At 52.1% G+C, this 27,206-nt stretch overlaps 1 protein-coding gene across 1 annotated transcript; it reads right to left on the bottom strand.

The window, feature by feature from the left end:
• Positions 1-1,867: 1,867 nt before the first annotated feature.
• On the bottom strand, positions 1,868-26,129 carry SLC2A7 (solute carrier family 2 member 7). The gene is made up of 12 exons (XM_026447393.1): positions 26,079-26,129; positions 24,751-24,849; positions 22,706-22,866; positions 19,008-19,132; positions 17,679-17,831; positions 14,526-14,651; positions 14,089-14,276; positions 12,946-13,056; positions 8,969-9,070; positions 6,166-6,241; positions 3,331-3,458; positions 1,868-2,086 (listed from the first exon to the last, which is right to left on the bottom strand). The coding sequence occupies exons 1-12, from the start codon at positions 26,127-26,129 to the stop codon at positions 1,868-1,870; spliced, it is 1,539 nt and encodes a 512-aa protein (XP_026303178.1).
• Positions 26,130-27,206: the final 1,077 nt, after the last annotated feature.

The raw sequence follows: 27,206 nt of genomic DNA, 5'->3' as shown, positions 1-27,206 counted from the left end.
GTGCTTGTTTATTTTTATTATTATTATTTTTTGAGACAGGGTCTCACTCTGTCACCCAGGCTGGAATGCAGTGGCATTATCATGGCTCACTGCAACCTCTGCCTCTCGGGCTCAAGCGATTCTCCTGCCTCAGCCTCCCCGAGCAGTTGGGACTGTAGGTACACGTGACTGCGCTGGTCAATTTTTGTATTTTCAGTAGAGACAGGGTTTCACTGTGTTGCCCAGGCTGGTCTCGAACTCCTGAGCCCGGGTGATCCACCCGCTTCGGCCTCCCAAAGTGCTGGGTTTACAGGTGTGAGCGACCACGCCCAGCCCTGCACCTTGTTTTCAAGGAAGATATCATTTGCCCCATCGGAGGGAGAGGAGAGAGAGTGGACTGGGAATGCTCTTACTCCCTTGCCTGTGGCCCCCGTTGTGGGGGAGAGAAAGGTAGATCAGACTGTTATTGTGTCTGTGTAGAAAAAAGAAGACATAAGAAACTCCAGTTTGATCTGTACTAAGAAAAATTCTTCTGCCTTGAGATGCTGTTAATCTGTAACCCTAGCCCCAACCCTGTGCTCGCAGAGACATGTGCTGTGTTGACTCAAGGTTTAAAGGATTTAGGGCTGTGCAGAACGTGCTTTGTTAAAAGTGTGTTTGCAGGCAGTATGCTGGGTAAAAGTCACTGCCATTCTCCAGTCTCGAGTACCCAGGGACACAATGCACTGCTGAAGGCTGCAGGGACCTCTGCCCAAGAAAACCAAGGTTTCTCCCCACTGAGACAGCCTGAGATATGGCCTCGTAGGAGCCAACCCGACACGTGTAAAGGGTCTGTGCTGAGGAGGATTCGTGAAAGAGGAAGGCCTCTTTGTAACTGAGATAAGAGGAAGGCATCTGTCTCCTGCTCGTCCCTGGGAATGGAATGTCTCGGTGTAAAACCCGATCGTACGTTCTATTTACTGAGATAGGAGAAAACCGCCTTATGGCTGGAGGTGAGACACGCTGGCAGCAATACTGCTCTTTACTGCACTGAGATGTTTGTGTGAAGTCAAACATAAATCTGGCCTACGTGCACATCGAGGCACAGCACCTTTCCTTAAACTTATTTATGACACAGAGCCTTTTGTTCACATGTTCTCCTGCTGACCCTCTCCCCACCATCACCCTATAGTCCTGCCACATCTCCCTCACCAAGATAGTAGAGATAGTAATCAATAAATACTGAGAGAACTCAGAGACCAGTGCTGGCGCGGGTCCTCCGTATGCTGAGCACCAGTCCCCTGGGCCCACAGTTCTTTCTCTATACTTTGTCTCTGTGTCTTATTTCTTTTCTCAGGCTCTCATCCCACCTGACAAGAAATCCCCCACAGGTGTGGAGGGGCTGGCCCCCTTAACCCTGTGATCGACAGGACAGAGCTAGGTACGCGGGCTGGGATTCACGGTGCAACCTGCAACCACAGGGTGGAGAAAGGAAGCCATGTCGTCAGGAAAGCAATGACATTCAGAGCCTTGGACTCCCTAATCGATGCCACGATGGCAGTTTGGGTCTCCATAGCAATTGTGGAACTTGAAAAGTTTTACTTTAAAAAAGTGCCTCTATACATCATTTAAATGTTGGTGCCAATGTAGAATTGGAAAATCGACTCTTAACCAATCAAAATTCACATAGCTGCCCCTTCCCCCAGGTCATTCCTCAGTGGCTAGCCTTGGAACTTCTCAGCTAAATATGCATTATTGTGGGTATTTAATAATATCTGTAATTAAATTAAATGGGGGCAACAACAAAAGCCTCAGTGCTACTATCCTCCCCAGAGCCTGGGACTAGGAGGTCCATTCTCATAGAAGGAAGCCTTAAATATGGGCTCCCGTCCGTCCTCATGCAGGGCCACTAAAAGGAAGTTTCCTTGGCAGGAGAGGGTGTGGGAGGCCCATCAATGATTTCTTCTTTCTTCTCCTCTGGAAGCTTCACCCTGTTTCTCTTGGCAAAAATGCGGTTTATCTCCACAAATGTTTTGCCCTTGGTCTCAGGAATAACCACGTAGATGTAAACTGCAGTGAGGAGGCAGATTCCAGCAAATATGATGAAACTGTAGGCACCGATGGCCTCCTAGACCAGGAGACAAGGAAGAGAGGAGGGGGCAGAGAAAGACAGGGCTGATCCAGCCGGGCACGGTGGCTCACGCCTGTAATCCCAGCACTTTGGGAGGCCAAGGCAGGTGGATCACCTGAGGTCAGGAGTTTGAGACCAACCTGGCCAACATGATAAAACCCTATCTCTATTAAGAATACAAAAATTAGCTGGGCCTGGTGGTATACACCTGTAGTCCCAGCTACTCGGGAGGCTGAGGCAGGAGAATCGCTTGAACCCAGGAGGTAGAGGTTGCAGTGAGCCAAGATTGTGCTACTGCACTCCAGCCTGGGCAACAGAGTGTGACTCTGTTCCAAAAAAACAAAAACAAAGACCCCCAAACAAACAACAACAAATAACCAGTGCTGGTCGAGGCCTTTGTGAGTCTATAAAGGAGTTGCTTGGTGGCCAGTTTTGTTTCACTCCTGGAAGAATGATATAGCTAGAAAATTGTGATAACTAAAGATTGTTTGCAGAAAAAAAAATCTAGAAAATTGGATCCCCCTCACCCTATTATCAAAAAGAAACTGGTCGGGTGCTGTGGCTCACACCCATAATCCCAGTGCTTTGGAAGTTTGAGACCAGCCTGGGCAATATAGCAAGACCCCATCCCTAAAAAAAAAAATTAAAACAATAGCCATGTGTGGTGGCCCATGCCTGTGGCCCCAGCGACTTGGGAGGCTGAGGTGAGAGGATCACTTAAGCCTGGGAGGTCGAGGCTGCTGTGAGCTGTGTTTGCACCACTGCATTCCAGCCTGGGTGACAGAGCAAGGCCCTGTCTAAAAAAAAAAAAAAAACGAAAACAAAAAACAAAAACCCTGCTTACCCTTTTGACAATAGGAGTTTAGGGCCTCTGTGCCCTGAAGGTGCTGAGAGCGCAGAGTTTGTGGCCCATCTTGTCTTTGGAACGAGGAAGGAAGCGGTGGGGGATCTGGTCCCTGGCTCTGGCTTTGTTTGCTTTCTACTACCTTTGAGCTCCGCGGACCAGAGCCCCTAAGCAACAGCCCTTTACAATTTCAGTGGGGGATCACCCTTCAGTAACTGGGAAATCCGTGTCTTCAAGGGTTTGGAGGCAGTGGGGCCACGTGTGTCTGTGGACCCTTGGATGTGTCTGAGAGCCCGTCCCCACCTTGCTGGATTCACAGACGTGCTTAGCGGAAGGGGAATACAGCTTACTCCCTGGAGGCCGGGTGGAGCGGACTGGGGAAGGGGCCCTCGCTCACCTGGATGGATGGGAACAGGAAGCCCACGATGAAGTTGGTGAGCCAGTGCACCGCCCCGTCCACCATGAACGCTGCCCGCCGGGAGGACTGCAGGAAGATCTCGGTCCTCACCACCGAGGGGACAGGACCTGCAGGTCGGAACAGCATGGGTGGGGCGGAGAAGGACCCAGGGGTCCCCCGGGGCTGGCGGGACGCGGCCCACTCTAGCCTCAGACCTAGGTCCCTTAAGAGCCCCGGCTGGGATTGGGCACTGGAAAAGAACCCTGCCTTTACCCACAAAAGCAGGGTGTGATCAGGGCAGGAGCTGGAAAGGTCCACTTTGCAAAGGCTGGTTGGAGAGCCTAGAATTGAATTTCCATTGCTGCTGCTTCAAGGCCAATGACGCTCCATGAACGTCTGCAGAAAGTTAATGGATGGGAAGCTTCGTGGGAGCAGCGGGAGTGAGGCGGCTCCAGCTTACAGGCAGAGCTTTCTGAAAGAGCTTCCTCTGCGCTGGCGTCACTGTGACTTTAGACGGCCCTCGCTTGGGAAGTGCCGCCCTCCTATGGCGGATCTGGGTATGGCAGCGCCTGAGGCCTACACCTTTTCTTGGGCAACTGTTTTTCATTATCGCCTCCTTAAGAAGCCTTGTCTAGGCCGGGCGCAGTGACTCACTCCTGTAATCCCAGCACTTTGGGAGGCAGAGGCGGGCGGATCACGAGGTCAGGAAGTCGAGACCATCCTGGATAACACGGCGACACCCCCATCTCTACCAAAAAAAAAAAAATTAGCTGGGCGAGGTGGCGGGTGCCTGTAGTCCCAGCTACTCGGGAGGCTGAGGCAGGAGAATGGCGTGAACCCGGAAGGTGGAGCTTGCAGTGAGCCGAGATGGTGCCACTGCACTCCAGCCTGGGCGACAGAGTGAGACTCCGTCTCAAAAAAAAACAAAAAAAAAGAGGCTTTGTCTAAAATGTCTAAAGCCATTTTTGTTCCCTAATCGCCACTCCCATGAAATTTTAATACTGTGTGTCTGTTTAGGTCCTGCATATATACATATCTGTAGCTTTACACAAAGAAAGAGGAAGATTCTGTCCCTCCTCTTCCAAGCTTCCCACCCCGGGTTAGGTGGTGAAATGACCTCATTGAAAAGGCCGGGTCTCACGGATCACTTGAGGTCAGGAGTTTGAAACCAGCCTGACCAACATGGTGAAATCCTGTCTCTACTAAAAATACAAAATTAGTCCAATGTGGTGGTGTGTGCCTGTAGTTCCAGTTACTCAGAAGGCTGAGGCAGGAGAATCCCTTGAACCCAGGAGATGGAGGTTGCGCTCCAGCCAGGGCAACAGAGTGAGACTCCGACTCTAAAAAAAAAAAAGAAAGAAAGAAAGAAAAGAAAAGGCCCAATCTCCTGGATGGACATGGAGGAGAATTCAAAGCCCCTGAATGAAGCTGGGATATCAAATGCAAACTCCTGCAGCCCGGTGAGGTGGGGCCCTGCCCCCAAGGGATGCCCTCTGTCCTGCCTCCCTCCTGTCCACCACGACAGCAGCAGCCAACAGTCCTCAGGCCTAGGTTGAATGTCAGATCAGCCCATGCTCTGAGCTCGCATCTGCCGGCACCCCGATCACCCCTGTTCTTGGAGAAGAATCACGGCTTGCTCCAGGTGACACACAGGCAGTGGGGGCAGAATGGCTTGGAACCCGGCCAGGTCTCCTACACACACTAGCACTTTTCCTTCGAGGTTCTGCTGCCTCCACGTTTGTGGTACACTGGGAAGGTGTCCTGCTCTAAATCCCACCCCCCCAACACTTTTATTTTAGACGGAGTCTTGCTCTCTTACCCAACCTGGAGTGCAGTGGTGGATCTCAGCTCACTGCAACCTCCGCTTTCTGGGTTCACGTGATTCTCCTGCCTCAGGCTGGGACTACAGGCGCCCGCCACCACGCCTGGCTAATTTTTGCATTTTTAGTAGAAACAGAGTTTCACCTTGTTGGCCAGGCTGCTCTCGAACTTCTGACCTTAAGTGATCTGCCTGCCTCTGCCTCTCAAAATGTTGGGATTACAGGCATGAGCTACCGTGCCAGGACTAAATCTCACTTCTTAAATACCCTTAAATGTAACTATGCGGTCTCATTCATGTGCCTGACACAGCACAGTGTAAAGAGGTATTCCGCCAACGGGGGTTGAATGAATTCATACCTTCATTTTGGTTTATAGACAGCGCTTTCAAAATGAACATTCTTCAGGGAATGTTATTGGAGCCATTCTTCAGGGAATGTTATTAGAGCCTCCACAGTCAGGGGTGTCTCTTCCCAGGCAGGGAGAAGGAGGTTCAATTCTCAGGACACACTGGGGAAGGAGTCTGGAGTCTCAGAGGCTGCCCAAGAGGTGGGCCTAGGTGGAAGCCCGAAGCCGCTGGCAACAGGACATTGGGGACAGTGTCGTAAGGGACTGTAGCTGGCGGTCAGCAGGGACAGAAGGCAGTTGAGCCTTGGGTGTGCTGTGGGCTTGGAGGCTAAAGTGAGCGTCTGGAGGGTATGGATGTAAACGGAGGTGCCCCAGGGGGGTCTGGACGGCACAAGCTCCCTCTCTGCAAAGCTCATCTCCTTGTTGGGCGCCAAACCTGAGTGTGGGCACCCCTGGGAGCCACACACGATCAGTGGGGCACTGGCCTGGCTGACGCTGGTTGAATGAATGAACATGGCCTGGAGTGCCATCAAGGCTTAGAGCTAAGAACGGGTGGGATCTGCATGAGCACGTCCATTCACTCAGCAAATATGTGTCAAGCACCGACTGCGTGCCAGGCCCAGGAATGGACCACGATGGCCGGGGCGAGGGCAGCATGCGGGTACTCACTGGGCCCAATGGAATGTCCCGCGATGTAGGCAAAGACACAGATGATGCCGAGGTAGGATAGCTCGGAGACCTTGTTCTGTGGGGAGAGGTAGGGTTGTCTGGGCTGAGGCCAGGAGCCCCACGTGTGGAGGGGTCCACCTGCGGGTCCCACCTTCCTGCCCCAGGGAGGAGCTGCACCTAGATGTCTGCGCACCTACATGGACCTCAAGGGCTCTGTGGGCAAGAGAGGAAGGCCGGTGAGAACCAGGCCTTCTAGCCTCCCAGAGGGCGCCCTTCAGCCTCACCTGATGAGCGTCATGGAGAACGAGGGACACCTACCTTTGAGTTATTTTCCTGCCAGGTGCTATTCTCCACACTTTACAAATCACAAATATGAACTCATCTCATCTTTGTGATACTCATCTGCCCTCTGAGCGACTCTGTGATTATTTCTTATTTCTTCTTTTTGAGACAGACTCTCACTCTGTCGCCCAGGCTAAAGTGCAGTGGCGCCATCTTGGGTCACTGCAGCCTCCGCCTCCTGGTTCAAGATTCTCCTGCCTCAGCCTCCTGTGGCTGGGACGAGAGGCGTGCACCACTACGCCCAGCCTATATGATTGTTTCAGTCCCACAGTCATGGAACCAGAGCACAGAGGGCTCTGAACACAGACTATGAGGAACCTTAGTCCCTCAGGAATCAAGCAACAGCTGAAGTCACCCAGTCAACATAAGTGAGCTGAGGTCCAGACTTTCTCTACTACTCTCTGGAGACTCCCAGGACCCCCGGAGCAGTGGAGCCGGCAGATCACCATCTCTGCTCCCAACTGCCGGGAGAACAGCCAATGCAAAACCAGGTCAACGGACTTCCGCTAAACTCACCAGGCGCCCCCAGAGGAACTTCCCAGGGACCCCTGTAGTTCAGTTAGGAGACAGCCTCAAGGGACAAGCTGGCAACAGAGCTGGATGGTGAGGTGAGAGAGGAGGCCCTGGGAACTTCCAAGCAGAGAAACAACACGATCTGATTCATTTTCAATAGAAAGAGGAGGCGGGTGGGTTGGGGGCCATTCAACACGTCAAACAAAAGCGAGGCTGGCTGGGTTGTGGGGCTGCCCTGGACCCGGTGTGAAGCGGGCAGCTGCTGGTGCATTTTCAGGCACAGCCCCTGGTCGGACAGAAGGAGTGAAAGAGCCACTGGGGATGCCCCTAGGTTTCGGAAATGTCACTGGTGGTGGTCTCTGCAGGTGGCGCTCAGTCGTGATCACCTCTTTTCACTTCCTAGAATCCCTATCTACTAAGAACTTACATTCTTTTCTTTTTTTTTTTTTTTTTAGAGAGTCTCGCTCTGTCACCCAGGCTGGAGCAGTGCTGCGATCTTGGCTCACTGCAACCTCCGCCTCCCGGGTTCAAGTGATTCTCCTGCCTCAGCTTCCTGAGTAGCTGGGATTACAGGCACACGCCACCACCCCCGACGAATTTTTGTATTTTTAATAGAGACGGGGTTTCACCACGTGGCCAGGCTGCTCTCGAACTCCTGACCTCAGGTGATCCATCTGCTTTGGCCTCCCAAAGTGCTGGGATTACAGGTGTGAGCCACCGTGTCTGGCTGAGAACTTACACTGGTTTTAAAATGAGAGCAGGAAGTTCTTTCCAAGGGAAACTTTAATTAAATTGATTTATGAGCGTCACTAACACTGTTCCTCTCCAGGCCTTGCTTTCCCGCAGGCCCTGGCCTCTTGGTGATTCCCTGAATCCTCCCAGTTCTTTGCTGCATGAAGCTCTCTGCACTCCCCGGTGGTTAAGGACAAAGTCATTGCCGAGAAGGCAGCTTGGAAAAGAAGGAAAAGAGCAAAGATCTTGTCTCTAAATGACAGATGAGCTCCTCGCACATTCTTGTACTCATGTGCAATTGCATTGCTGATATATTTTCCATTTGAAAGGGTTCAGGACAATGCTGCAGTTCCTGCACAAGCAACAAGAGCAGAGAGGCTGCCTCAGAGACACGGAACGCTGATTGCTTTTTAAAGATTTTGTATCATGCCACACCATGTATTTTCCTCACTTCCGTAGAACGTGGCTAATACATACAGGCTGAGAACACTGCAAATTAAAATGATGTACTTCTTGTTTGGGTGGTCTGCTGTGTTTTAGTCTTACTGAAATATGATTCCCAGTTTTTTGTTTGTTTGTTTGTTTGTTTTTTTGAGACAGGGTCTCACTGTCTCCCAGGCTGGAGTACAATGCTGCGATCGTGGCTCACTGCAGTCTTGATCTCCCAGGCTCAGGTGATCCTCCCACCTCAGCTTCCTGAGTAGCTGGGACTACAGGTGCACACCACCACACCCAGATAACGTTTTGTTTTTTTTGTAGAGATGGGGTCTCACCATGTTGCTCAGACTGGTCTTGAACTCTTGGGCTCAATGGATCCTCCTGCCTCGGCCTCCCAAAGTGCTAGGATTGCAGGAGTGAGCCACTGTGCTCAGCCTCCTACCTCTTGAATGGGATGACTTCTGGTCTTACCTCTCCTCAATCCACACCTGTTTGCGTGGTTTGCGTCTCCTCAATCCACACTGTCCTCCTTGTTTCTCTTTCCCATGACAGCTGGACCATCTATCTAGTTACTTATTTGCATGTGCAGGTGTAGGTGAGCAAAGCCACCTGTGACATTCACTTCAGGATGGGGCATTGCAAAGTACGTTTCCAGGCAGGACGCATGCCATCAGTGGGACTCAGAACCAACCACTTGGTGCAGCGGGCGCAGTTCAGTCAGGGGATCTCCCACCCCCGCCATGACTCCCCACCCAGGGGGCAGGCAATGAGGTCAGACCTGGAATAGGAGCACCACCGTCAGCACCAGGCAGGCAGAGCCGCAGATGCCATAGCCGGCCAGCAGGAGGCGCCGCCGTCCCAGCCGCTCCACCAGGACAGCCTGGAGGGGAAGGGGGGCGGTGAGGAGCTACGTTGGCCTGGCGCCCAGGATTCTTGGGCAGAGCCTCCACTTCCTCTTGCAGGCCCCTCTTAGGTGACCCTTTCTTTTTTCTTTCTTTTTTTTAAAACGGAGTTTCACTCTTGCTGCCCAGGCTGGAGTGCAAGCAACAGCGCAATCTTGGCTCACTGCAACCTTCGCCTCTGGGGTTCAAGTGATTCTCCTGCCTCAGCCTCCCAAGTAGCTGGGATTACAGGCATCTGCCACCACGCCCAGCTAATTTTTGTATTTTTCGTAGAGACGAGATTTCACCATGTTGGCCAGGTTGGTCTCGAACTCCTGACCTCAAGTGATCCCCCCCCGCCTCAGCCTCCCAAAGTGCTGGGATTACAGGTGTGAGCCACCTCGCCCCACGTTTTAGGTGTCCCTGTCTTACCCTTGCTGCCTGCATGTGGAATGGAGGGTGCTCATTTGACATGGGTCAGACATTCATGCTCTTCACCACCAGCCTTCCTTGTTCTGGTCATTTCCAGACCTCCTGGATCTTGGCTCCCTGCACCTCTGCCACCCACTGGAATAACCACATTTTCTATTTTCTGTGTTTGATGCTTTGACATCTTGCGACCTTGATGGCCCTGGAGGGACTGCTCTTCCCACCCCACCGATAGCAAACAAACAGCTGTCTGGGAGTGCCTCTTTCATCTGCACACCGACAATGCAGGCCCACACCCCAGGTCCTCCTCTGCTGAGCTTTCACACTCAAGGCCAGCATCACTTGCCCTAACACCCTGGGGGCCAGGGGCCAGGCAGCTGGGACAGCCCCTGTGGCCCCCAGCCTGAGGAAATTATTCACACCAGCTACTCCTAAACCTGCTCACCCTGCCTCACCCGTTCCTTTCTGTGGGAACCACAGTAAAGGTTCATCCTCACACTTCCCCTTCATGCTTCTGCTTCCTGACCAACCCTGGGGCTTCCCCGCAGGCCCTGCATGGCGTGGACTGCGCCCTCCTCATGAGATCTGTGAGGAACAAACTGTCTTTCCAGCAGTAGCCACCTCCTGATCTATTGGCCTCACCATACCTGAATAGGAATAAAATCTACATTTAAAAATAGCCCCTGGGCTGGGCACAGTGGCTCACACCTGTAATCTCAGCACTTTGGGAGGCCAAGACAGGAGGATTGCTTGAGCTCAGGAGTTTGATACCAGCCGGGTCAACATAGTGAGACCCTGTCTCTCCGTTTAAAGAAATACATAAATAGGCCGGGTGCGGTGGCTGAAGCCTGTAATCCCAGCACTTTGGGAGGCTGAGGCGGGCGGATCACGAGGTCAGGAGATCGAGACCATACTAGCTAACACGGTGAAACTCCATCTCTACTAAAAAATACAAAAAAACTAGCCAGGTGAGGCGGCGGGCGCCTGTAGTCCCAGCTACTCGGGAGGCTGAGGCAGGAGAATGGCGTAAACCCAGGAGGCGGAGCTTGCAGTGAGCTGAGATCCGGCCACTGCACTCCAGCCTGGGCAACAGAGCGAGACTCCATCTCAAAAAAAAATAAAAAAAAAAAATAAATAAAAAGAATAAGAATAAAAATAGCCCTCTCCTATTCGCTGAGGCTCCACTTGACATTGGGGCCATCTGGAATCTGGGCTCACATCATGGGGGGCCCCTCATCTCCCCACTTTTCCACCTGATGGACTGGCCCCTTCACTCAGCCAGCTCCTTCTCCAACATCCAAGCCCAGGCCACACTCCCTGTGACCAGCATTCTTTCGACTTCTTCCTTCCTTTTCCATTTCTATTTCTTTTTTTTTTTTTTTTTGTTGGAGTCTCACTCTGTCAGCAAGGCTGGAGTGCTATGGCACAACCTTGGCTCACTGCAACCTCTACCTCCTGGGTACAAGCGATTCTCCTGCCTCAGTCTCCCGAGTAGCTGGGATTACAGGCGTGTGCTACCACGCCTGGCTAATTTTTGTGTTTTCAGTAGAGATGGAGTTTCACCATGTTGGCCAGGCTGGTCTCGAACTCCTGACCTCAGAAGATCCGCCCACCTCAGCCTCCCAAAGTGCAGGGATTACAGGCACGAGCCACCGCACCCGGCTCCTTTTCTATTTCTAATACCATTTCCATTCTACTCCATCCCTAATGGCTGACCCAGTGCCAGCCCTGTGCAGCCCCTTGACTCATGTTAGCTGACTCACGTTCTCCCAACATCCCAACAGACAGACTATCACTGCCATTCAGGAGGGAGCAAAGTGCACCCCCAAAATCAGAGAAATACTGTCAATTTCATGCTCTATGCCTGGTTCCCAGATGCTGTTCCTTCAGGGAGAGGGGAAGTGTATTTTTCTGGCTTGGGTTGCTCCAGGTAGGATAATGGGGAAGCAGGTCCTAGTTATGGTCATTTATCCCCAAGGAGGAGGACTCTGAGGATAAAGGATGGATCCTGCCCCAGAGGAAAACCGAGGATGGGGCCACGGAAATCCAGCAGGAGGAAGGGGCTGAGACTTCAGCCTGGGGACCTCCGTCCTCTTCCCTTAATTTTCCTATAGGCCTCTTCTGCTATTTTCGTTAACTTCTCCCTCCCTGCCCTTCTAAATCTTCTGAGAGTTGACTGGAACTTAAACTAGCTCTGGGGAAAATACAAATAATAGATAACTTTATTAAAAATGTTTACCATCACTGGCAACTCAAGAAACAGGAATCAAAATAATCAGAAGACAATTTGAAAATGGTCTAGGGAAAGGAATGCCATGATCATCTGATCCTTTTCTTTTTTTCTTTCTTTTTTTTTTTTGAGACGGAGTCTCGCTCTGTTGCCCAGGCTGGAGTGCAGTGGCACAATCTTGGCTCACTGCCAGCTCCGCCTCCCGGATTCATGCCATTCTCCTGCCTCAGCCTCCTGAGTAGCTGGGCCTACAGGCGCCCGCCACCTCACCCGGCTCATTTTTTGTATTTTCAGTAGAGATGGGGTTTCACCGTGTTAGCCAGGATGGTGTCGATCTCCTGACCTCGTGATCCACCCACCTCGGCCTCCCAAAGTGCTGGGATTACAGGTGTGAGCCACCGCGCCCGGCCCATCTGACCCCTTTTCATACAACATATATATCAAAGCGCAAGTAGCTCAGATTTTAAATATTGAACTCTGAAATAAGAAATAATATTGCACCAACGAAAAGTGGTATCTGCATTCGAATACCATGTATTGCAGTCACCATAATGATTTTTACAAAGGAAGAAACTTGGATCTGAAGGTTTGTTGTTGTTGTTTTTAAGACAGAGTCTTGCTCTTGTCACCCAGGCTGGAGTGCAGTGGCACCATCTCAGCTCACTGCAATCTCCACCTCCCGAGTTCAAGTGATTTTCCTGCCTCGGCCTCCCAAGTAGCTGACATTACAGGTGCCTACGACCATGCCTGGCTAATTTTTGTATAGAGATGGGGTTTCACCATGTTGACCAGACTGGTCTCGAACTCCTGACCTCAAGTGATCCACCCACCTCAGTCTCCCAAAGTGCTGGGATTACAAGTGTGTGCCACCACACCCAGATAATTTTTTTTGTATTTTCAGTAGAGACTGGGTTTCACCATGTTGGCCAGGCTGGTCTCAAACTCCCTGACCTCCAGTGATCCGCTCGCCTTGGCCTTCCAAAGTGCTGGGATTACAGGTGTGAGCCGCTGTGCCTGGCCAGATCTGAAGGAATTTTGAGTTTTCCGGTCAAAGTCATGCAGATAGCTAGTATGTGTGCATCCTAAAGTCCATGTCCCTTAAGTGACCCCGGGACCAGGGCCACCGGCACTCAGTTGACTCTGTGGGGCTCCTGTCTGCCGGGGGGCACCTCACCAGAGACCCTCCTGCAGGAAAGACACCTCCTGCTCACTCACCGAGGTAACGGTCATCACTATGTTGACCACGCCAGAACCCACTGTGACATACTGGGAGTGGGCGGCCTCCACGCCCGCAGATGCATAGATGGTGTCCGCATAGTAGTTGATCTAAACAGAAACACAGGGCTGTGAGGAGAGGCCTGAAGACCCAGGACACTGGCGTAACTTTCTCAACTCAAGCCACACACAGTTCTGCAAGCCTGGGTTGGGGACCCTGGGACAGGAAGGAGGCAGCAGGTGGCGGGAAAAAGAGGCCTGACCCGGAGTCGGGACACCAGGGTGGAGCCCAGTGCTGCCTGGAATCCGGGATCACAGCTCCTCCCTCCCTGAGCCTCAGGTTCCACGTCTATAAAACGGGAGTCGGACCACACGACTCCAAGAGCACTTGTCCCTCCATCGTTCAGTTACTCTAAGAGCTCACATCCCAAAGCGTGACTTCTTACCTGTCACTCTGGACCAAGCGAACCGTAAGTTCCGTCCGTCTTCTGGCCCAGTGCCAAGGACACTGGCATACACAGCCCTTCGAAAAGCCACGTGTGCCATTCCACATCTGATGGCTCCCACCTGGCCGTCCACCCTCCCATGATCACTGGTTAAACATCCGTGAATCCCTGGGGCCAAGGCCACCTCTTCCTGACATGCCACTGGAGCAACCGAGTCACCCACCCAATCTCCGGTGTTTTAGCTTCTGCCAGATCTCCACCCTTCCCCCACACCATGGTTAGATACAGTTATGGCCAAAGAGCCATGGTCGCAGAAAGCGATGCCACAAACATCACAGCCAAGCGGGCCCAAGGTGGGCTCCTGACCCAGGCTGGGCCTACCAACCCTGGCCTGGTGACCTGAGCTTGGACCCAGGAGACCTCAGCTCATCTCAGTCTAGTTGGTGTCTTGTATAGAGGGGAAAGGGCTATTGGCAGGAGGCATTCCTTCTGGGGAAACAGAAAAATGAAGGTGGCATGTGGGGAGAGGCAGAGCAGGGAGGCAGAGAAGGCTGGGTTTTCTTCCTGACATCTGGCCCTGCCTGGGCTGATCCTGGCCCTGCTGCCAGGCCAGGCCTCTGTGGGTGGAACTGTGTTGCTATCCACGAAGCCTGGGTCTGCTTCATCTGTCTCCCCGCCTGGCCACCGTCCCATGTACCGCGTTGATGCCTGACAGCTGCTGGCCGGCCATGAGCACGATGATGGAGAGGAGCTGCCAGCGCAGGGACCGCAGGGCGCAGAGACGCAACACAGACAGGTGGCCCCCGGCGCGCTCGGCCCGGGCCTCCACACGCATGTCCTCCACCTCAGCCTCCAGGTCCATGTGGCCTCTCAGCCTCCTCAGGGCTGCAGAGAGCAGAACCACCCGCTCAGAGGGCCGTCTCCCTGCAGGCTGGGCCCCAGGCCCCGATGCTGGCCCTGAGCTCACCATTCCCTGACCTGACCTTGGCCGTGCCACCAATTGCCACCCCCACACCCTGTTCAGCTCCCAGCTCTCACCCCTGACCCATGGCGACCCTGCCTCTGGCCCTGACTGTGGCTCTGCCCGGCCCCCGGGGTGGGCAGGGCCTGGGAGAGTGGCCTGCGACTTCATACCTTGTCGTGCTGCGGCTTCATCTCCTTTCTGAATCAAGGAGTAGCGAGGGCTCTCGGGGAAGAAAGGCAGAGTCAGCAGCTGCAGCAGGGCGGGCACCCCTGTGAGTGCCAGAAGCACTGGCCAGCCTGCAAGGAGCCAAGGACTTAGGATCCCGGGGCCTGGGCACCCACTGGCCCACCCACCACTGTGCTTGGAAAGTCACGCTCCTATGTGTGAACCAAGGAGTGTGCGGACTTCGTTCCCACCAGGGTCCTCCTACAAATGGGTTCCACATTCAAAACAGAGGAAATCATTATTGTTATAAAAATTTATGTGTCATTAATTATTTTGCAGGAAGAACACCGTTTCTCTAAAGAATAGGCAATGATTTAAACGCTTGAATCCCAGAGAAAATGAGCTCAGTCTTGTTCCTACTTTTATAGCTGGAAAGGGGATAATCTCTGCCTCATTAGGGCCATGGTAGGCAGGGCCTGGACCCTACGCTGGGTCTGAGTGAGATCCTCCTGGATGGCTTGGGCTAAGGAGGGGAACTGAGATTCCACTGAGAGAACAGGGTCTCGTCTCCATCCGCCTCCCACCTGCTGGTATGGTGGGAAGTGGACAAGTTCAGCCAAGCTAGAGTGCAATGCTGCGATCACAGCCCACTGCAGCCTCAATCTCCCAGGCTCATGCGATCCTCTCACCACAGCCTCCTGAGTGGCTGGAACTACAAGCATGCATTACCGCACCTGGCTGGGTTTTTTTTTTTTTTTTTTAATTTTTAGTAGAGACAGGGTCTTGCTATGTTGCCCAGGCTGGTTGTGAACTCTTGGGCTCAAATGATCCTCCTGCCTTGGCCTCTCAAAATGCTGGGCATGAGCCACTGCCCCCAGATGACAAGTTCTTTAACATCTCTGAGCCTCAGGCAAGAAGTGGCGAGGGATAAAGGAGACACAGGCACTAAGCGTCGTGCACCGTGGCTTCCCCAGCTGATGTCTCTCTAATTGACGGTTTCATATTCAGTCGCTCTGGGCAGTTTAGGACTCATTTCTGCTAATGATCTTTCATGGAGCACCCACCAGGTTCTGAGTCTCTGAACCTTTTCAGGGTACCGTGGGGATCACAAAGACATAAATCCACCCATTAAGGAATATGTGCAGAATTTGGGTCACTCAGAAATGTGTATAAAAAACCCCGGCCAGGCACAGTGGCTCATGCCTGCAATCCCTTCACTTTGGGAGGCTGAGGCAGGAGGATTACTTGAGCCCAGGAGTTAGAGACCAGCCTGGACAACATAGTGAGACCCTTGTCTCTACAACAAAAATAGAAAAAAAGAGCTGGGCATGGTGGTGCGTGCCTGTAGTCCCAGCAACTTGGGAAGCTGAGGCGGGAGGATCGCTTGAGCCTGGGAAGTCAAGGCTGCAGTGAGCTATGACTGCACCACTGCAGTCCAGCCTGGGTGACAGAGTGAGACCAGGAAGGAAGGAAGGAAGAAAGGAAGAAAGGAGGGAGGGAGGGAGGGAGGGAGGGAAGGAGGGAAGGAAAGAACGAAGGAAGGAAGGAAGGAAGGAAGGAAGGAAGGAAGGAAGGAAGAGAGGGAGAGGAAGGAAGGAAGGAAGGAAGAGAAAAAGGAAAGAAAGGAAAGAGAAAAATAGAGAAAGAAAGAAAGAGAGAGAGAGAGAAAGAAAGAAAAAGAGAAACAGAAAGAAAGAAAGGAGAAACCCCACTGGGTTCATGGGGCTTTTACTGCTGGCTGCATTCCTTCAGGCCTGCTTGGTGGTCCGTCCTCTTATCCTCTTTCTCTCCACCCTCCATGAGTGTCTCTCACTTTCTCCTGGTGGGGCTCTAAAAACAATACCCCAAATGAAGGCCTCAGCAACACCCTCAGAAGCAAAATTTTTCTCTACCTTCTCCTGTCCCCCTGTCTCAGTCCCATTTCCCCTGAGGCTAACCCTAGAAACCAGCATCCCTAGTCAGGATTCCTGGACAGGTCATACAAACCAGATTCCCTTTCCTCAAAACCAGTTCCATAAAACCTAAAACTATTCTACGTAAAAACTGGCCATATGGGTGGATCACCTGAGGTCAAGAGTTCGAGACCATCCTGGCCAACATGGAGAAACCCCATCTTTACTAAAAATACAAAATTAGCCAGGCGTGGTGGCTCATGCTTGTAATCCCAGCTACTCAGGAGGCTGAGGCAGGAGAATTGCTTGAACCTGGGAGGCAGAAGTTGCAGTGAGCTGAGATCGCACCATTGCACTCCAGCCTGGGCGACAGAGTGAGACTCTGTCTCAAAACAACAACAACTGGCCGGAAGGAAAATCTCTGACCAGTGCTGTTGGCTGTAGGTCATAAGAGGCCCCCATTCTGCAGAGGGTCCTGCCCCACACCCAGAAGGAAGGAAGGCTGCACAGAGACCAAGAAGAACCTACACAGACAGGCCCCGAGGGGTCTCCCCACTCGTCCATTCACGTTGGATCAGACTCTTTTTGTCCAATTCTATTTCTACTTGGCTGTCCATACTCTGTTGAGCCTGGTCTAAAACACACAATTTCCCCTCTGTCTCTGGATCTTCACTCTGAAGGCTCCGCGAATCTGCTTAACTACGTTTGCATGCCTTTTCTATTAATCAATCTGCTTCGTGTCAGTGATTTCTCAGCAGACCTTCAGAGGGCCACGCACCTCTCTCCTAAATCTCCACCTCGACCCCCACTCGCTCTCGGGCAACGGCCTTGCCTCCTAATTCACTGGGAAGAGGGTGCCAGAAGAAAACAGCCACCCAGAGACAGGGATGGCGGCTGCGAACCTGCTTGCCCCCCATTGACGTCCCTCTGTACTGGGCCATTCCTGTGGCAGCCAAATTACGCTGACATTTTTCGCGGCGTGAAAGAAACCTGTTCTCTCGACCTCGCTTCCCCAACTTCTCTCCTTCCCTTTATAGCAAAACCTCTACCTGCATGGAAGCCCCTGATTCCCATTCCCAAGCACGATTCGTCCCTAGCACTCACCAAAACAGCCCCGAACAAGGTCACCCATCCCGTTGCCCACCACACTGCCCAACCCCTGACCCTAAAGTCACCTCTCAGGCCTCATCTGACTCGATCCGTCAGTAACACCCGGCACAGCTAACAAGGGACTGGACCTAGCGTGACCTCTGCACTGCCGGTTACCTTCCGGGTTGCCCAAGATGATCTGGAGGCTGAAGATCTGTGCTAGGAAGACTCCAACGATGACGAAAACCTCGGTCATTGTTCCCAACAGGCCTCTCAGGTTCTTGGGGGCCAGTTCTCCCAGGTACATGGGAAGGGCGCTGTAGGAGATGCCTGGTTTGGGCACAGCAGAAATCAGGGCAGGCAAACCGCAAACACGGGAGCCTGAGATGCAATTCAATTCCATTTCCTAATCCCGGGGCTTCTCCGTGCTGTCAGCCTCTCCGTGGAGATGGAGCTAGGCCAACCTTGACTGTTCAGTTTGGTCTTACACCAAAATCCCTCCAGAATCCTCAGCCCTGATGGAGGCATCACCAGGATGTGATGAGGAGACCTTTTCCTTTCTAGCCGCCGGGCTGGGCCGCTTGTTACAGGGCAGGAGCCTAGGCCTCCATGTGTCCCTGGCGCTTAACGATCAAACTTCTGCTTTGGTCTATTTTCTGATTTTTCTTTCTTTTTTTTTTTGAGATGGAGTCTCACTCTGTCGCCCAGGCTGGAGTGCAGTGGCCGGATTTCAGCTCACTGCAAGCTCCGCCTCCCGGGTTCACACCATTCTCCTGCCTCAGCCTCCCAAGTAGCTGGGACTCAGCCTCCCGAGTAGCTGGGACTACAGGCGCCTGCCACCTCACCCAGCTAGTTTTTGTATTTTTTTTAGTAGAGACGGAGTTTCACCATGTTATCCAGGATGGTCTCGATCTCCTGACCTTGTGATCCACCCGTCTCGGCCTCCCAAAGTGCTGGGATTACAGGCTTGAGCCACCGCGCCCGGCCTATTTTCTGATTTTTCTAAAGCACAGACTGCTTTCTAACTTTTATTAATAGAAGAAATTACTGTAGTTAAGAAACTACTGAGTTTCAATTGTCATCTTGCTTGGAAGATACCTTGCAAAACCTTTTTGGTTATTTGTACTTCAAGGTGAAAGTGTGTTTCTAAAGATCCTTAAATAAAGGGAAGGGGCCAGTAAGCATGAGGCTTGGCCAGGTACAGTGGCTCATACCCGTAATCCCAGGACTTTGGGAGGCCGAGCCAGGAGGATCACTTGAGCCCAAGAGTTTGAGATCCGCCTGGGCAACATAGTGAGGCTCTGTCTCTAAAAAAAAAATTAATTAATTAATTAATTAACAAAAGCAAGCATGAGGCTTGCAAGGTCCTGGGAATGCAGATGGGAGGATGTCTTGAAATGAAAAGAGGAAGACAGAGCCAGCCAGACACCTCGTCTGCTCCTGCTTCCAGCCTTGGCCAAAGAGGCCCTTCCCCCAAGGCTGAGCCGGAGCCTGGGCCCCAGGTACCTGCACAGACTCCCAGCACCACTCGGGAAAAGATGACCAGCTCAAAAGCCTTCGCCACTTTGCTGACTCCCATCAGGATGGCAGGGATGATGGCAAAGATGTTGTTGATCAGCAGGGTCCCCTTTCTGCAAAGACAGCGAGCCCAGAGGGCAGGGGTGTCTGGACACCGTGGAAGCCCTCCCAACACCAGCTCCTATTTTGCAGGTGGTCATTACAGAGGCACGGGAATGTGCCCGAGAAAGAGCTGAAGCAGGGGGCTGTAGACTGAAGTGTCCCCCAAATTCCTATGTTGAAGGCCTTAACCCCAGTGTGATGGGATCAGGAAGAGGGGCCTCTGGGAGGTGAACGCGTCATGTGGGGCCCTCACCATGGGATAGGAAGAGACATACAAGAAACCACTCTCTTTTTCTGCCCTGTGAAGACAAAGCCAGGCTGGGTGTGGTGAATCAAGCCTGTAATCCCAGCACTTTGGGAGGCTGAGGCGGGCGGATCACTTGAGGTCTGGAGTTCGAGACCAGCCTGGCCAACATGGTGAAACCCCGTTTCTACTAAAAAAACAAAAGTCAGCCAGGTGTGGTGGCACATGCCTGTAATCCCAGTTACTCGGGAGGCTGAGGGAGGAGAATCACTTGAATCCAGGAGGCAGAGGTTACAGGGAGCCGAGATCGTGCCACTGCACTCCATCCAGAGCCACAGAGCAAGACTCCATCTCAAAAAAGAAAAAGAAAAAGAAAAAAGACACAGCCAGAAGAAAGCTGTCTGCAAGCCAGGAAGAATGCCCTCCCCAGGAAACAGATCTGCTGGTACCTTGATCTTGAATTTCTATCCTGCAGAACTGTGAGAAGATAAAAGTCTGTTTACGTCTGTGGTTGTAGCAGCCGGAACGGATTAAGACAGATTGGGGAAGAAGGGGCGAATGGGCAGATGTCCCAGGAAGGAAGATTTGGGGTCAGCAGGGGTGGGAGTTGGGGAGGGGAGCATTCTAATGATTGGAGCTGCCTGAAAAGGGGAGGGCAGGAACAAAGAATGGGGCTGCCCCGGGAGGTAGAGAGCTTCCCGTCACTGGGGGTATTCAAGCTGTCGCTGGTGGTTTCTAGACCAGACGCAATGACTGTCAGGAATGTTGAACAGGGAATTCCTACAACGAGTGGGGTGCAGAATGGGACTACGTGATTTCTAAGATCCCCTCCAAGGCTGAAAAACCACCAGCCTGAGAAGGGCAGGGAGTGCCTGAAAAACAGCACTATGCTGGGTGCATCCTGCTGCCTTCACGATCCACTCATCCGCTTGACTCCATGCTCTAGGTCCTATGCCAACCTGCAGCAATGGCTCTGGTGCCTCCCTCTCTTGCCTTTGGCTTGGGTTTGCACAGGAGAAGAATGGCAGTGGACCAGAAAGTGGGCAGAGAGCTCCTGAGCTGTGGGGTTGCTGGCTGGTGCATCCTGATATTCTTTTCTTTTTTTTTTTTTTTGAGAGGGAGTCTTGCTGTGTCGCCCAGGCTAGAGTGCAGTGGTGGGATGTCGGCTCACTGCAACCTCCGTGATATGGTTTGGTTGTGTCCTCACCCAAATCTCATCTTAAATTCCCACGTGTTGTGGGAGGGACCCGGTGGCAGGTCTTCCCAGTGCTGATCTTGTGATAGTGAATAAGTCTCACCAGGTCTGATGGTTTTATAAGGACGAGTGTTTCTGCACAAGCTCTCTCTTTGCCTGCTGCCATTCATGGAAGATGTGGCTTTGCTCCTCTTCTGCCTTCCGCCATGACTAGAGGCCTCCCCAGCCACGTGGAACTGTGAGTCCATTAAACCTCTTTCTTTTGTAAATTGCCCAGTCTTGGGTATGTCTTTATCAGCAGAGTGAAAAAGGACTAATACACTCTGCCTCCTGGGTTCAAGCGAGTCTCCTGCCTCAGCCTCCCAAGTAGCTGGGATTACTGGCATGTACCACCACGCCCAGCTAATTTTTGTATTTTTAGTACAGACGGAGTTTCACCATATTGGCCTGGCTGGTCTCGAACTCTTAGCCTCAAGTGATTCGCTCACCTCAGCCTCCCAAAGTGCTGAAATTACAGGTGCAAGCCCCCGTGCCCAGCCTGGTATTCATTTTTTATTTCCTCTCTCTCCACCTCCAGGGAGAGGTGCTCCCTCCTTGCACCCCCACAGGTCTGGGGATGATGAAGCTGTCAGCAGCCACAGGACTACCTTTGTGATTGTCTCACACTTTGCACACATCTTTGAGGGCCGCTGGGACCCTGAGTGAGTGTGCTGAGTGAGTCAGCCAGGAAGGTGGGGTTCTGGTGCCAAGAGGAGGGAGCGGGTGGTGAGGACTCTATGAAAATATCCCAGGTCGGCAACACTGAAGACTGGCCAGGGTGTCCACAGATAAGCAGGCTGGTGTTCTCAGGCCACTTTTCTCTCCCTGGGGCTACTGCAGCCTTCAGGAGCAGCCACCAGAGGCCAGACCCTGATGGGGGAAAGTCAGCCAGCCAGGAGGCCCAAAAAGACTAAGCAGCCCAGACACGTCCCCAGCCTTCTCTGGACTCCCAGCCCTTCCTGGTGACTAGGAGGGGAAGCTGGGGCTGTCAGGACCCCACTGGGCAAGGCTGGCACCACCACATTCCTGAGCTCAGGCTCCTCATCCGGAAAATGGGTTCAGACAAGGAAGTGGAGGCCAAGCCTGGGCTTCCAGAACAGTTCAATCACTCTCGGTCTAGACGCGGACATCACAGTCTGGATGACCAAAAAAAAAAGCTTGAATTATGGTATAATTCCATTAGAGTCAACAGTTTCTTCATTCCAGTGCACAATGTATAGCAAATTAATTGTCAATCAAGTATTCGCAAGAAGAGATCCTGTGAGTCTTGCATTAATTCATAGATAACTAATTTTCAATCAGCACTATTGTTTTTCTATGCCCGAAAATGAAATTGCTCTGGTTTCTTGAGTGACTTTTTCACTGGAGGGCCTTCAGTCACTCCTGCAAACTGCCTAACCTGGCACACCACGCCCAAGTGTAACCGTGAATCCGAATGAGTGGGCTGAACTAAGAGAACGCCACCAGGCCTCGCCCTGAACCCAGGCTCACGCTTTGCCCTCCTGGGAACCTTGGCCTGTGCATCTTTCCTTATCTGTGGAGTCACGTCTTTGGAGCACCTGGGCTTAGGAAGAACGATTAGTGAATCCGTGTGAGCCAAGCAAAGTTCAAAGACCTGCCCAGTCTTCATTTCCAAACAATCTCATATCTGTGAGACTGTGGCCGGCAGAGTGACTCAGCCCGACCCCAGCCTCAGTAACAAACTCTGACAAGGACACGTGGGGAGAGGCTGCAGCTCTCAGAATTTGGAGCCATGGCCACCTGACCCCCAAATGACACCCGATAAACAAGCATTTAGTGAACACCCACTGGAAGTGCTTACAAGGCACTAAGCTGAGCACCGTCAGGAGCCTTGATCTCAAAGGCTGCACCACCTCTGTGGTAGGTGACGGAAGGGAATGCTTTTCCCATGCAACGGCCTAGGAAAGAAATTCCAGAGACATTTAGGAACTGGCTTTAAGGTCATGATCACTGTGGCCAAGCGGAGACTAGACTTCAGATCTGATTTTCAGGGTCACACATCTCCCCACGAGGTGCACAAATGCACAGAGACAGTGTGACTTACTAGCGTGAATTGTAAGTGGGAGCAGTGAACCTTCTGTTTACCTGCCACAGCTATCAACCAGCAGGCCCACGACCAATGACCCCAACAAGCCGCCCAGAGGAAACATGGAGACGGTGCAAGACCATAGAAGCAGCATGAGCTTCCCGTCCATGAATGTTGCATGTCGCTCAAAGTAGGTTTCATTGTAAAATGACTTGAAGACCTGCAAAACATTGCCCCATCCACAGCTAAGAATATTGGGCAATTCATGAGAGTGAGAAAGTGTTCTCAGTGGCCACTTGTCATTGTACAGAGAGGTTTTTCTGCTCGCAACTGTAAGACACAAACCCGCTGATTCGCTACTATTACCTGAGAATCACAAAAGCTACTGTATGATGGGTTGAGATGAGAAACTAGGCTAAACAAAAAGATTGTTACAAATTCACTGTTAAAAAATTTACTTTTGGCAGGATGCGGTGGCTCACGCCTGTAATCCCAGCACTTTGGGAGGCCAAGGTGGGCGAATCATGAAGTCAGGAGATCGAGACCACCATGGCAAACACGGTGAAACCCCGTTTCTACTAAAAATACAAAAAATTAGCGGGGCATGGTAGCGGGCGCCTGCAGTCCCAGCTCCTTAGGCTGCTGAGGTAAGAGAATGGCGTGAACCTGGGAAGCGGAGCTTGCAGTGAGCCGAGATTGCAGCACTGCACTCCAGCCTGGGTGACAGAGCGAGACTCCGTCTCAAAAAAAAGAAAAAAGAAAAAAATTTACTTTTGGCTGGGAATGGTGGCTCACATCTGTAATCCTAGCACTTTGGGAGGCCGAGGCGGGAGGATTGCTTGAGGCTAAGAGTTCAAGATCAACCTGGTCAACATAGGGAGACCCTGTCTCTATTAAAAAAACAGAAAAAAAAAAAGAAAAAAGTTTAAATTTACTTTTAAGAGACTTACTCTGCCAGAGGCACCATAGGAAATATTCTTCTTCTTTTCTTTCTTTTTTTCTTTTTTTTTTTTTTGAGATGGAGTCTCGCTCTGTCACCCAGGCTAGAGTGCAATGGCGTGATCTTGGCTCACTGCAACCCCTGCCTCCCGGGTTCAAGTGATTCTCCTGTCTCAGCCTACTGAGTAGCTGGAATTACAGACATCCGCCATCATACCCGGCTATTTTTTGTATTTTTAGTAGAGATGAGGTTTCACCATGTTGGCCAGGCTGGTCTTGAACTCCTGATTTCAGGTGATGAGGTGATCTATCTGCCTTGGCCTCCCAAAGTGCTGGGATTGCAGATGTGAGCCACCACGCCCAGCCCAGGAAATATTTTTACTAACTTTGTGACTTCAGGCAAGTTACAGAACCTCCAGAAACCTTAATTTCCTCATCAGTTATGGAAATAAGATGTACCTTATACGGAATGTGTTAGCATCAGATGTGATTAAGTCGATGGTACATTGCTTGACTTAGAGGTTCCATCCATGGTAATAATTGTAAGTACACTAATATATGTATCTATATGTAATACACATGTAAATATAATACAGTGTATGTAGACATGCTAATGTATGTATGCAAGCTTAAGCATATACACACACCAAGGTTAAGCCTGTGGTCAGTTCTCTGTCCCCATCTGAACTCATCAGCACAGGCTGTCCCTCCCTCCTTAACTCTCATCCTTTAGTAGACTTTGGGGACACTCTGCCCTCAGGTTCTTCCACACCTGACAAGGGCCCCTTCTCTTTTTCCTTTTCTCCCCTTTGACCCAATCCCTAAATGCCATTGAGTTCAACCTTTGACCCCATTCTGTTTCCAATCAACAAGGGGCCTACCCAAGGTGAGGGCAGTGGGACCTGAGGCCCAAAAAGACTGTGCTGGGAATCCAGGTCCCCCAGCATCCCAACGTGCCTGGAAAGGATGACACTCCAGGGGGAAACACCTCCTGCCACACCCTGGTCTCCAGGGGTGGGCATCCAGGGTACTAGGACAAGATGGCTGCTCCCAAAGGCAAGATGGCGCCTCCTAGAGGCAATATGACGGCCTCCACAGAGGAAGATGGTCGCTACCTTCCACCCACAACCGCAGTCAGTTGCTGCCCGGTCCACCTTGTGCCCACCTTGTGCGGTGTGTTGACCACAGCGAGGTTGTAGCCGTACTGGAAGGCTGAGCCAAAGGCGGCGCTCAGTGTCGCCAGCAACAGCGTGGGCTGGAGCCGCTGTGGGAGACAAGTCCAAGGTCGGGACGCTGTGGGCTTGAGCCTCAGGAAGTGCAGTGGCTGGGCCTCCACCTCCCTCCAGCCTGGGCTGGAAGTGGGGGACGGGAGAGCCCAGGCTGTGCCCCAGAAAAGAGGAGGAGGTGGCGCAGAGCTGGGGCTTTTCAGGGCTGAGAGGCATGAGGTCTCTGCGTGCATTCATTCCCTCCTTGAGGATGTATCTGAGCATCTCCTATGTGCCTGGCCCTGTGCTAGGCCCTGGAGGCCAAGTGTGAAGTAGGAGATGCTTTAGGAAAAAGGCCCAGCAAAGCACTGCCTTTAAGAAGCTCACTTTCCAGTGAGGGGAGCCCACCCCGTCTGAAAAAGACGAAGATGGTAATTCCAAATAGCTAGAATACTGTGAGGATAATAAAACAGGGTGATGGGTGGGGTAGCAGCCTGTGGGGAATGAGGGACTGTGTTCAATAGGGTGGGCAGGGCAGGGAACCCTCTCTGAGCAGATGCCCTTTGAGCCGGAACCAGAGTGGATGAGAGGGAGCAGCCGCGTGAGCATCGTGGGGAAGAGCATCCCAGACAGACAGACTCACTGCTTGCCTCTGGCTCTAGAACAGGCCCTTAGGAAAACCCAGGCAATCCCCTGTGCTCAGGGCCAGGGCTTTCCATGGTTGCCACAACACCCAGGGCAGCTTGGAGGGGAACTGGCCTGAGGTCCAAAGTCTGAGGAGCAGGTGGGTGGGGTCTGTGACCATATCCTAGAACCAAGGCCCTGGTGCATGCCCCCCCACACTGCCCCCTCCACCCCCAACTCCCGTGCCACATGTTCTCACCCCAATCCTCACACTTAGCTCCATGGCTGCCCACAGCCCATAGCTCTGCACACCCAGGAACAACCAGACTGAGAAGGGCAGGATTCGGGCATTCTTCAGAGGCCATCTCCCCTCGATCTTTAAGGGTGGGGGAAGTGGAGGGGAGCAGGGGTGGAAGGGAGAGAGGCATCTCCAGCACCATCCGCTCTCCCAGCAGTCACTAAGCCACTCTGGCCCGTGTCTGAGCCATGAGGTTTGAGCACAGCTGCTTCTCCACCTGGCTCGCCCAGGCCTGGTTATCCTGCAGGAAAGGGAAGCACGCTACCCGCTCCTTGCTAAAAGCATTCCAGGGCCTTCACTTCCCTCCGCAGGTCTGCACAGCTGGTGGGAGAGGGCCAGTGACAGTTTCCTAGGCTTGGCACTTACCCCCTCCCTGGATGGAATGGGTGGAGGGGTTCCCGCCTCTTTATTCTCCATCCTTGTTCAGGTGGGAGAACAGGTGTGCTCTACCTCCCAAGTGACACCTGCTCTGCGCCAGCCACCTAGAGACCAGCGATTTCTCCCCTGGGCCTGCCTGGCTTTATGATCCTTTTGCTCTCTGGACCCTGCTGACTTTCCCCAGGAGCAAATTCTCCTTGGAAATGTCGATAAGACACACGTTGCCAGGACACAAATCATACACAGCATGAATTTCATCTTTGCACCCGCCAAGCCCCAAACCGAAAGCTCCCCAGTTGCACCAAGGAGAGAGAAAAAACATTGCCTGACATTGGTCCATAGAAGTGAGGACTTTCAGAAACCCAGTGAGGCTGTGACCTGGATCTAGGATGCTGCTTCTGTGCATTTTTCCATGTATGCCTCTTTTTTTTGGAGACAGAGTCTTGCTGTGTCGCCCAGGCTGGAGTGCAGTGGTGCAGTCTCGGCTCACTGCAACCTCCACCTCCTGGGCTCAAGCTATTCTCTTGCCTCAGCCTCCCGAGTAGCTAGGATTACAGGCATGTGCCACCACACCCAGCTTTTTTTTTTTTTTTTTTTTTTTTTTGTATTTTTAGTAGAGATGGGGTTTCACCTTGTTGGCCAGGCTGGTCTACAACTCCTGACCTCCAGTGATCCACCTGCCTTGGCCTCCCAAAGTGCTGGGCTTACAGGCATGAGCCAATGTACCTGGATTTTTTTTTGTTTTTACTTTTATTTTAGGTTCAGGGGTACATGTGAATGTTTGTTACATAGGTAAACTTGTGCCACGGAGGTTTGCTGTATAGATTATTTCATCACCCAGGTATAAAGCCCAGTACCCAATAGTTGTCTTTGCTGCCCTCTCCTTTCTCCCACCCTCCAGCTGGAAGTAGACCCCGGTGTTTGCTGTTTCCTTCTGTGTGTTCCTAGGTTCTTCATATATGCCTCCTCTTGTGCATTTGGACTAATTGTCCATTTGGGGGAAAGAACAAATTAGACACTTTCAGAGAAATGTAGTTATTATTTTGAATTACACTTAATAGTGTTAAATAAGTCAATAAAATATTGGACAAAGGTGCTCATTTCAGAATCATCTCT

Source organism: Piliocolobus tephrosceles, chromosome 1 (assembly GCF_002776525.5).
Source record: "Piliocolobus tephrosceles isolate RC106 chromosome 1, ASM277652v3, whole genome shotgun sequence".
Classification (NCBI taxonomy): Eukaryota; Metazoa; Chordata; class Mammalia; order Primates; family Cercopithecidae; genus Piliocolobus; species Piliocolobus tephrosceles.
Note: the sequence above shows the minus strand (reverse complement) of the source record. Positions and strands in the feature narration are given on the sequence as shown.

Excerpts from the sequence above, each read along its gene's own strand:
- SLC2A7 (XM_026447393.1), bottom strand. The coding sequence starts at position 26,129 with ATGGAGAATAAAGAGGCGGGAACCCCTCCACCCATTCCATCCAGGGAG. Across the intron at positions 14,652-17,678 it reads CATCTTGGGCAACCCGGAAG|GCTGGCCAGTGCTTCTGGCA; the intron begins GTAACCGGCAGT and ends GGCTCCTTGCAG. Across the intron at positions 6,242-8,968 it reads CGGTGGTGCTCCTATTCCAG|AACAAGGTCTCCGAGCTATC; the intron begins GTCTGACCTCAT and ends CTCTCCCCACAG.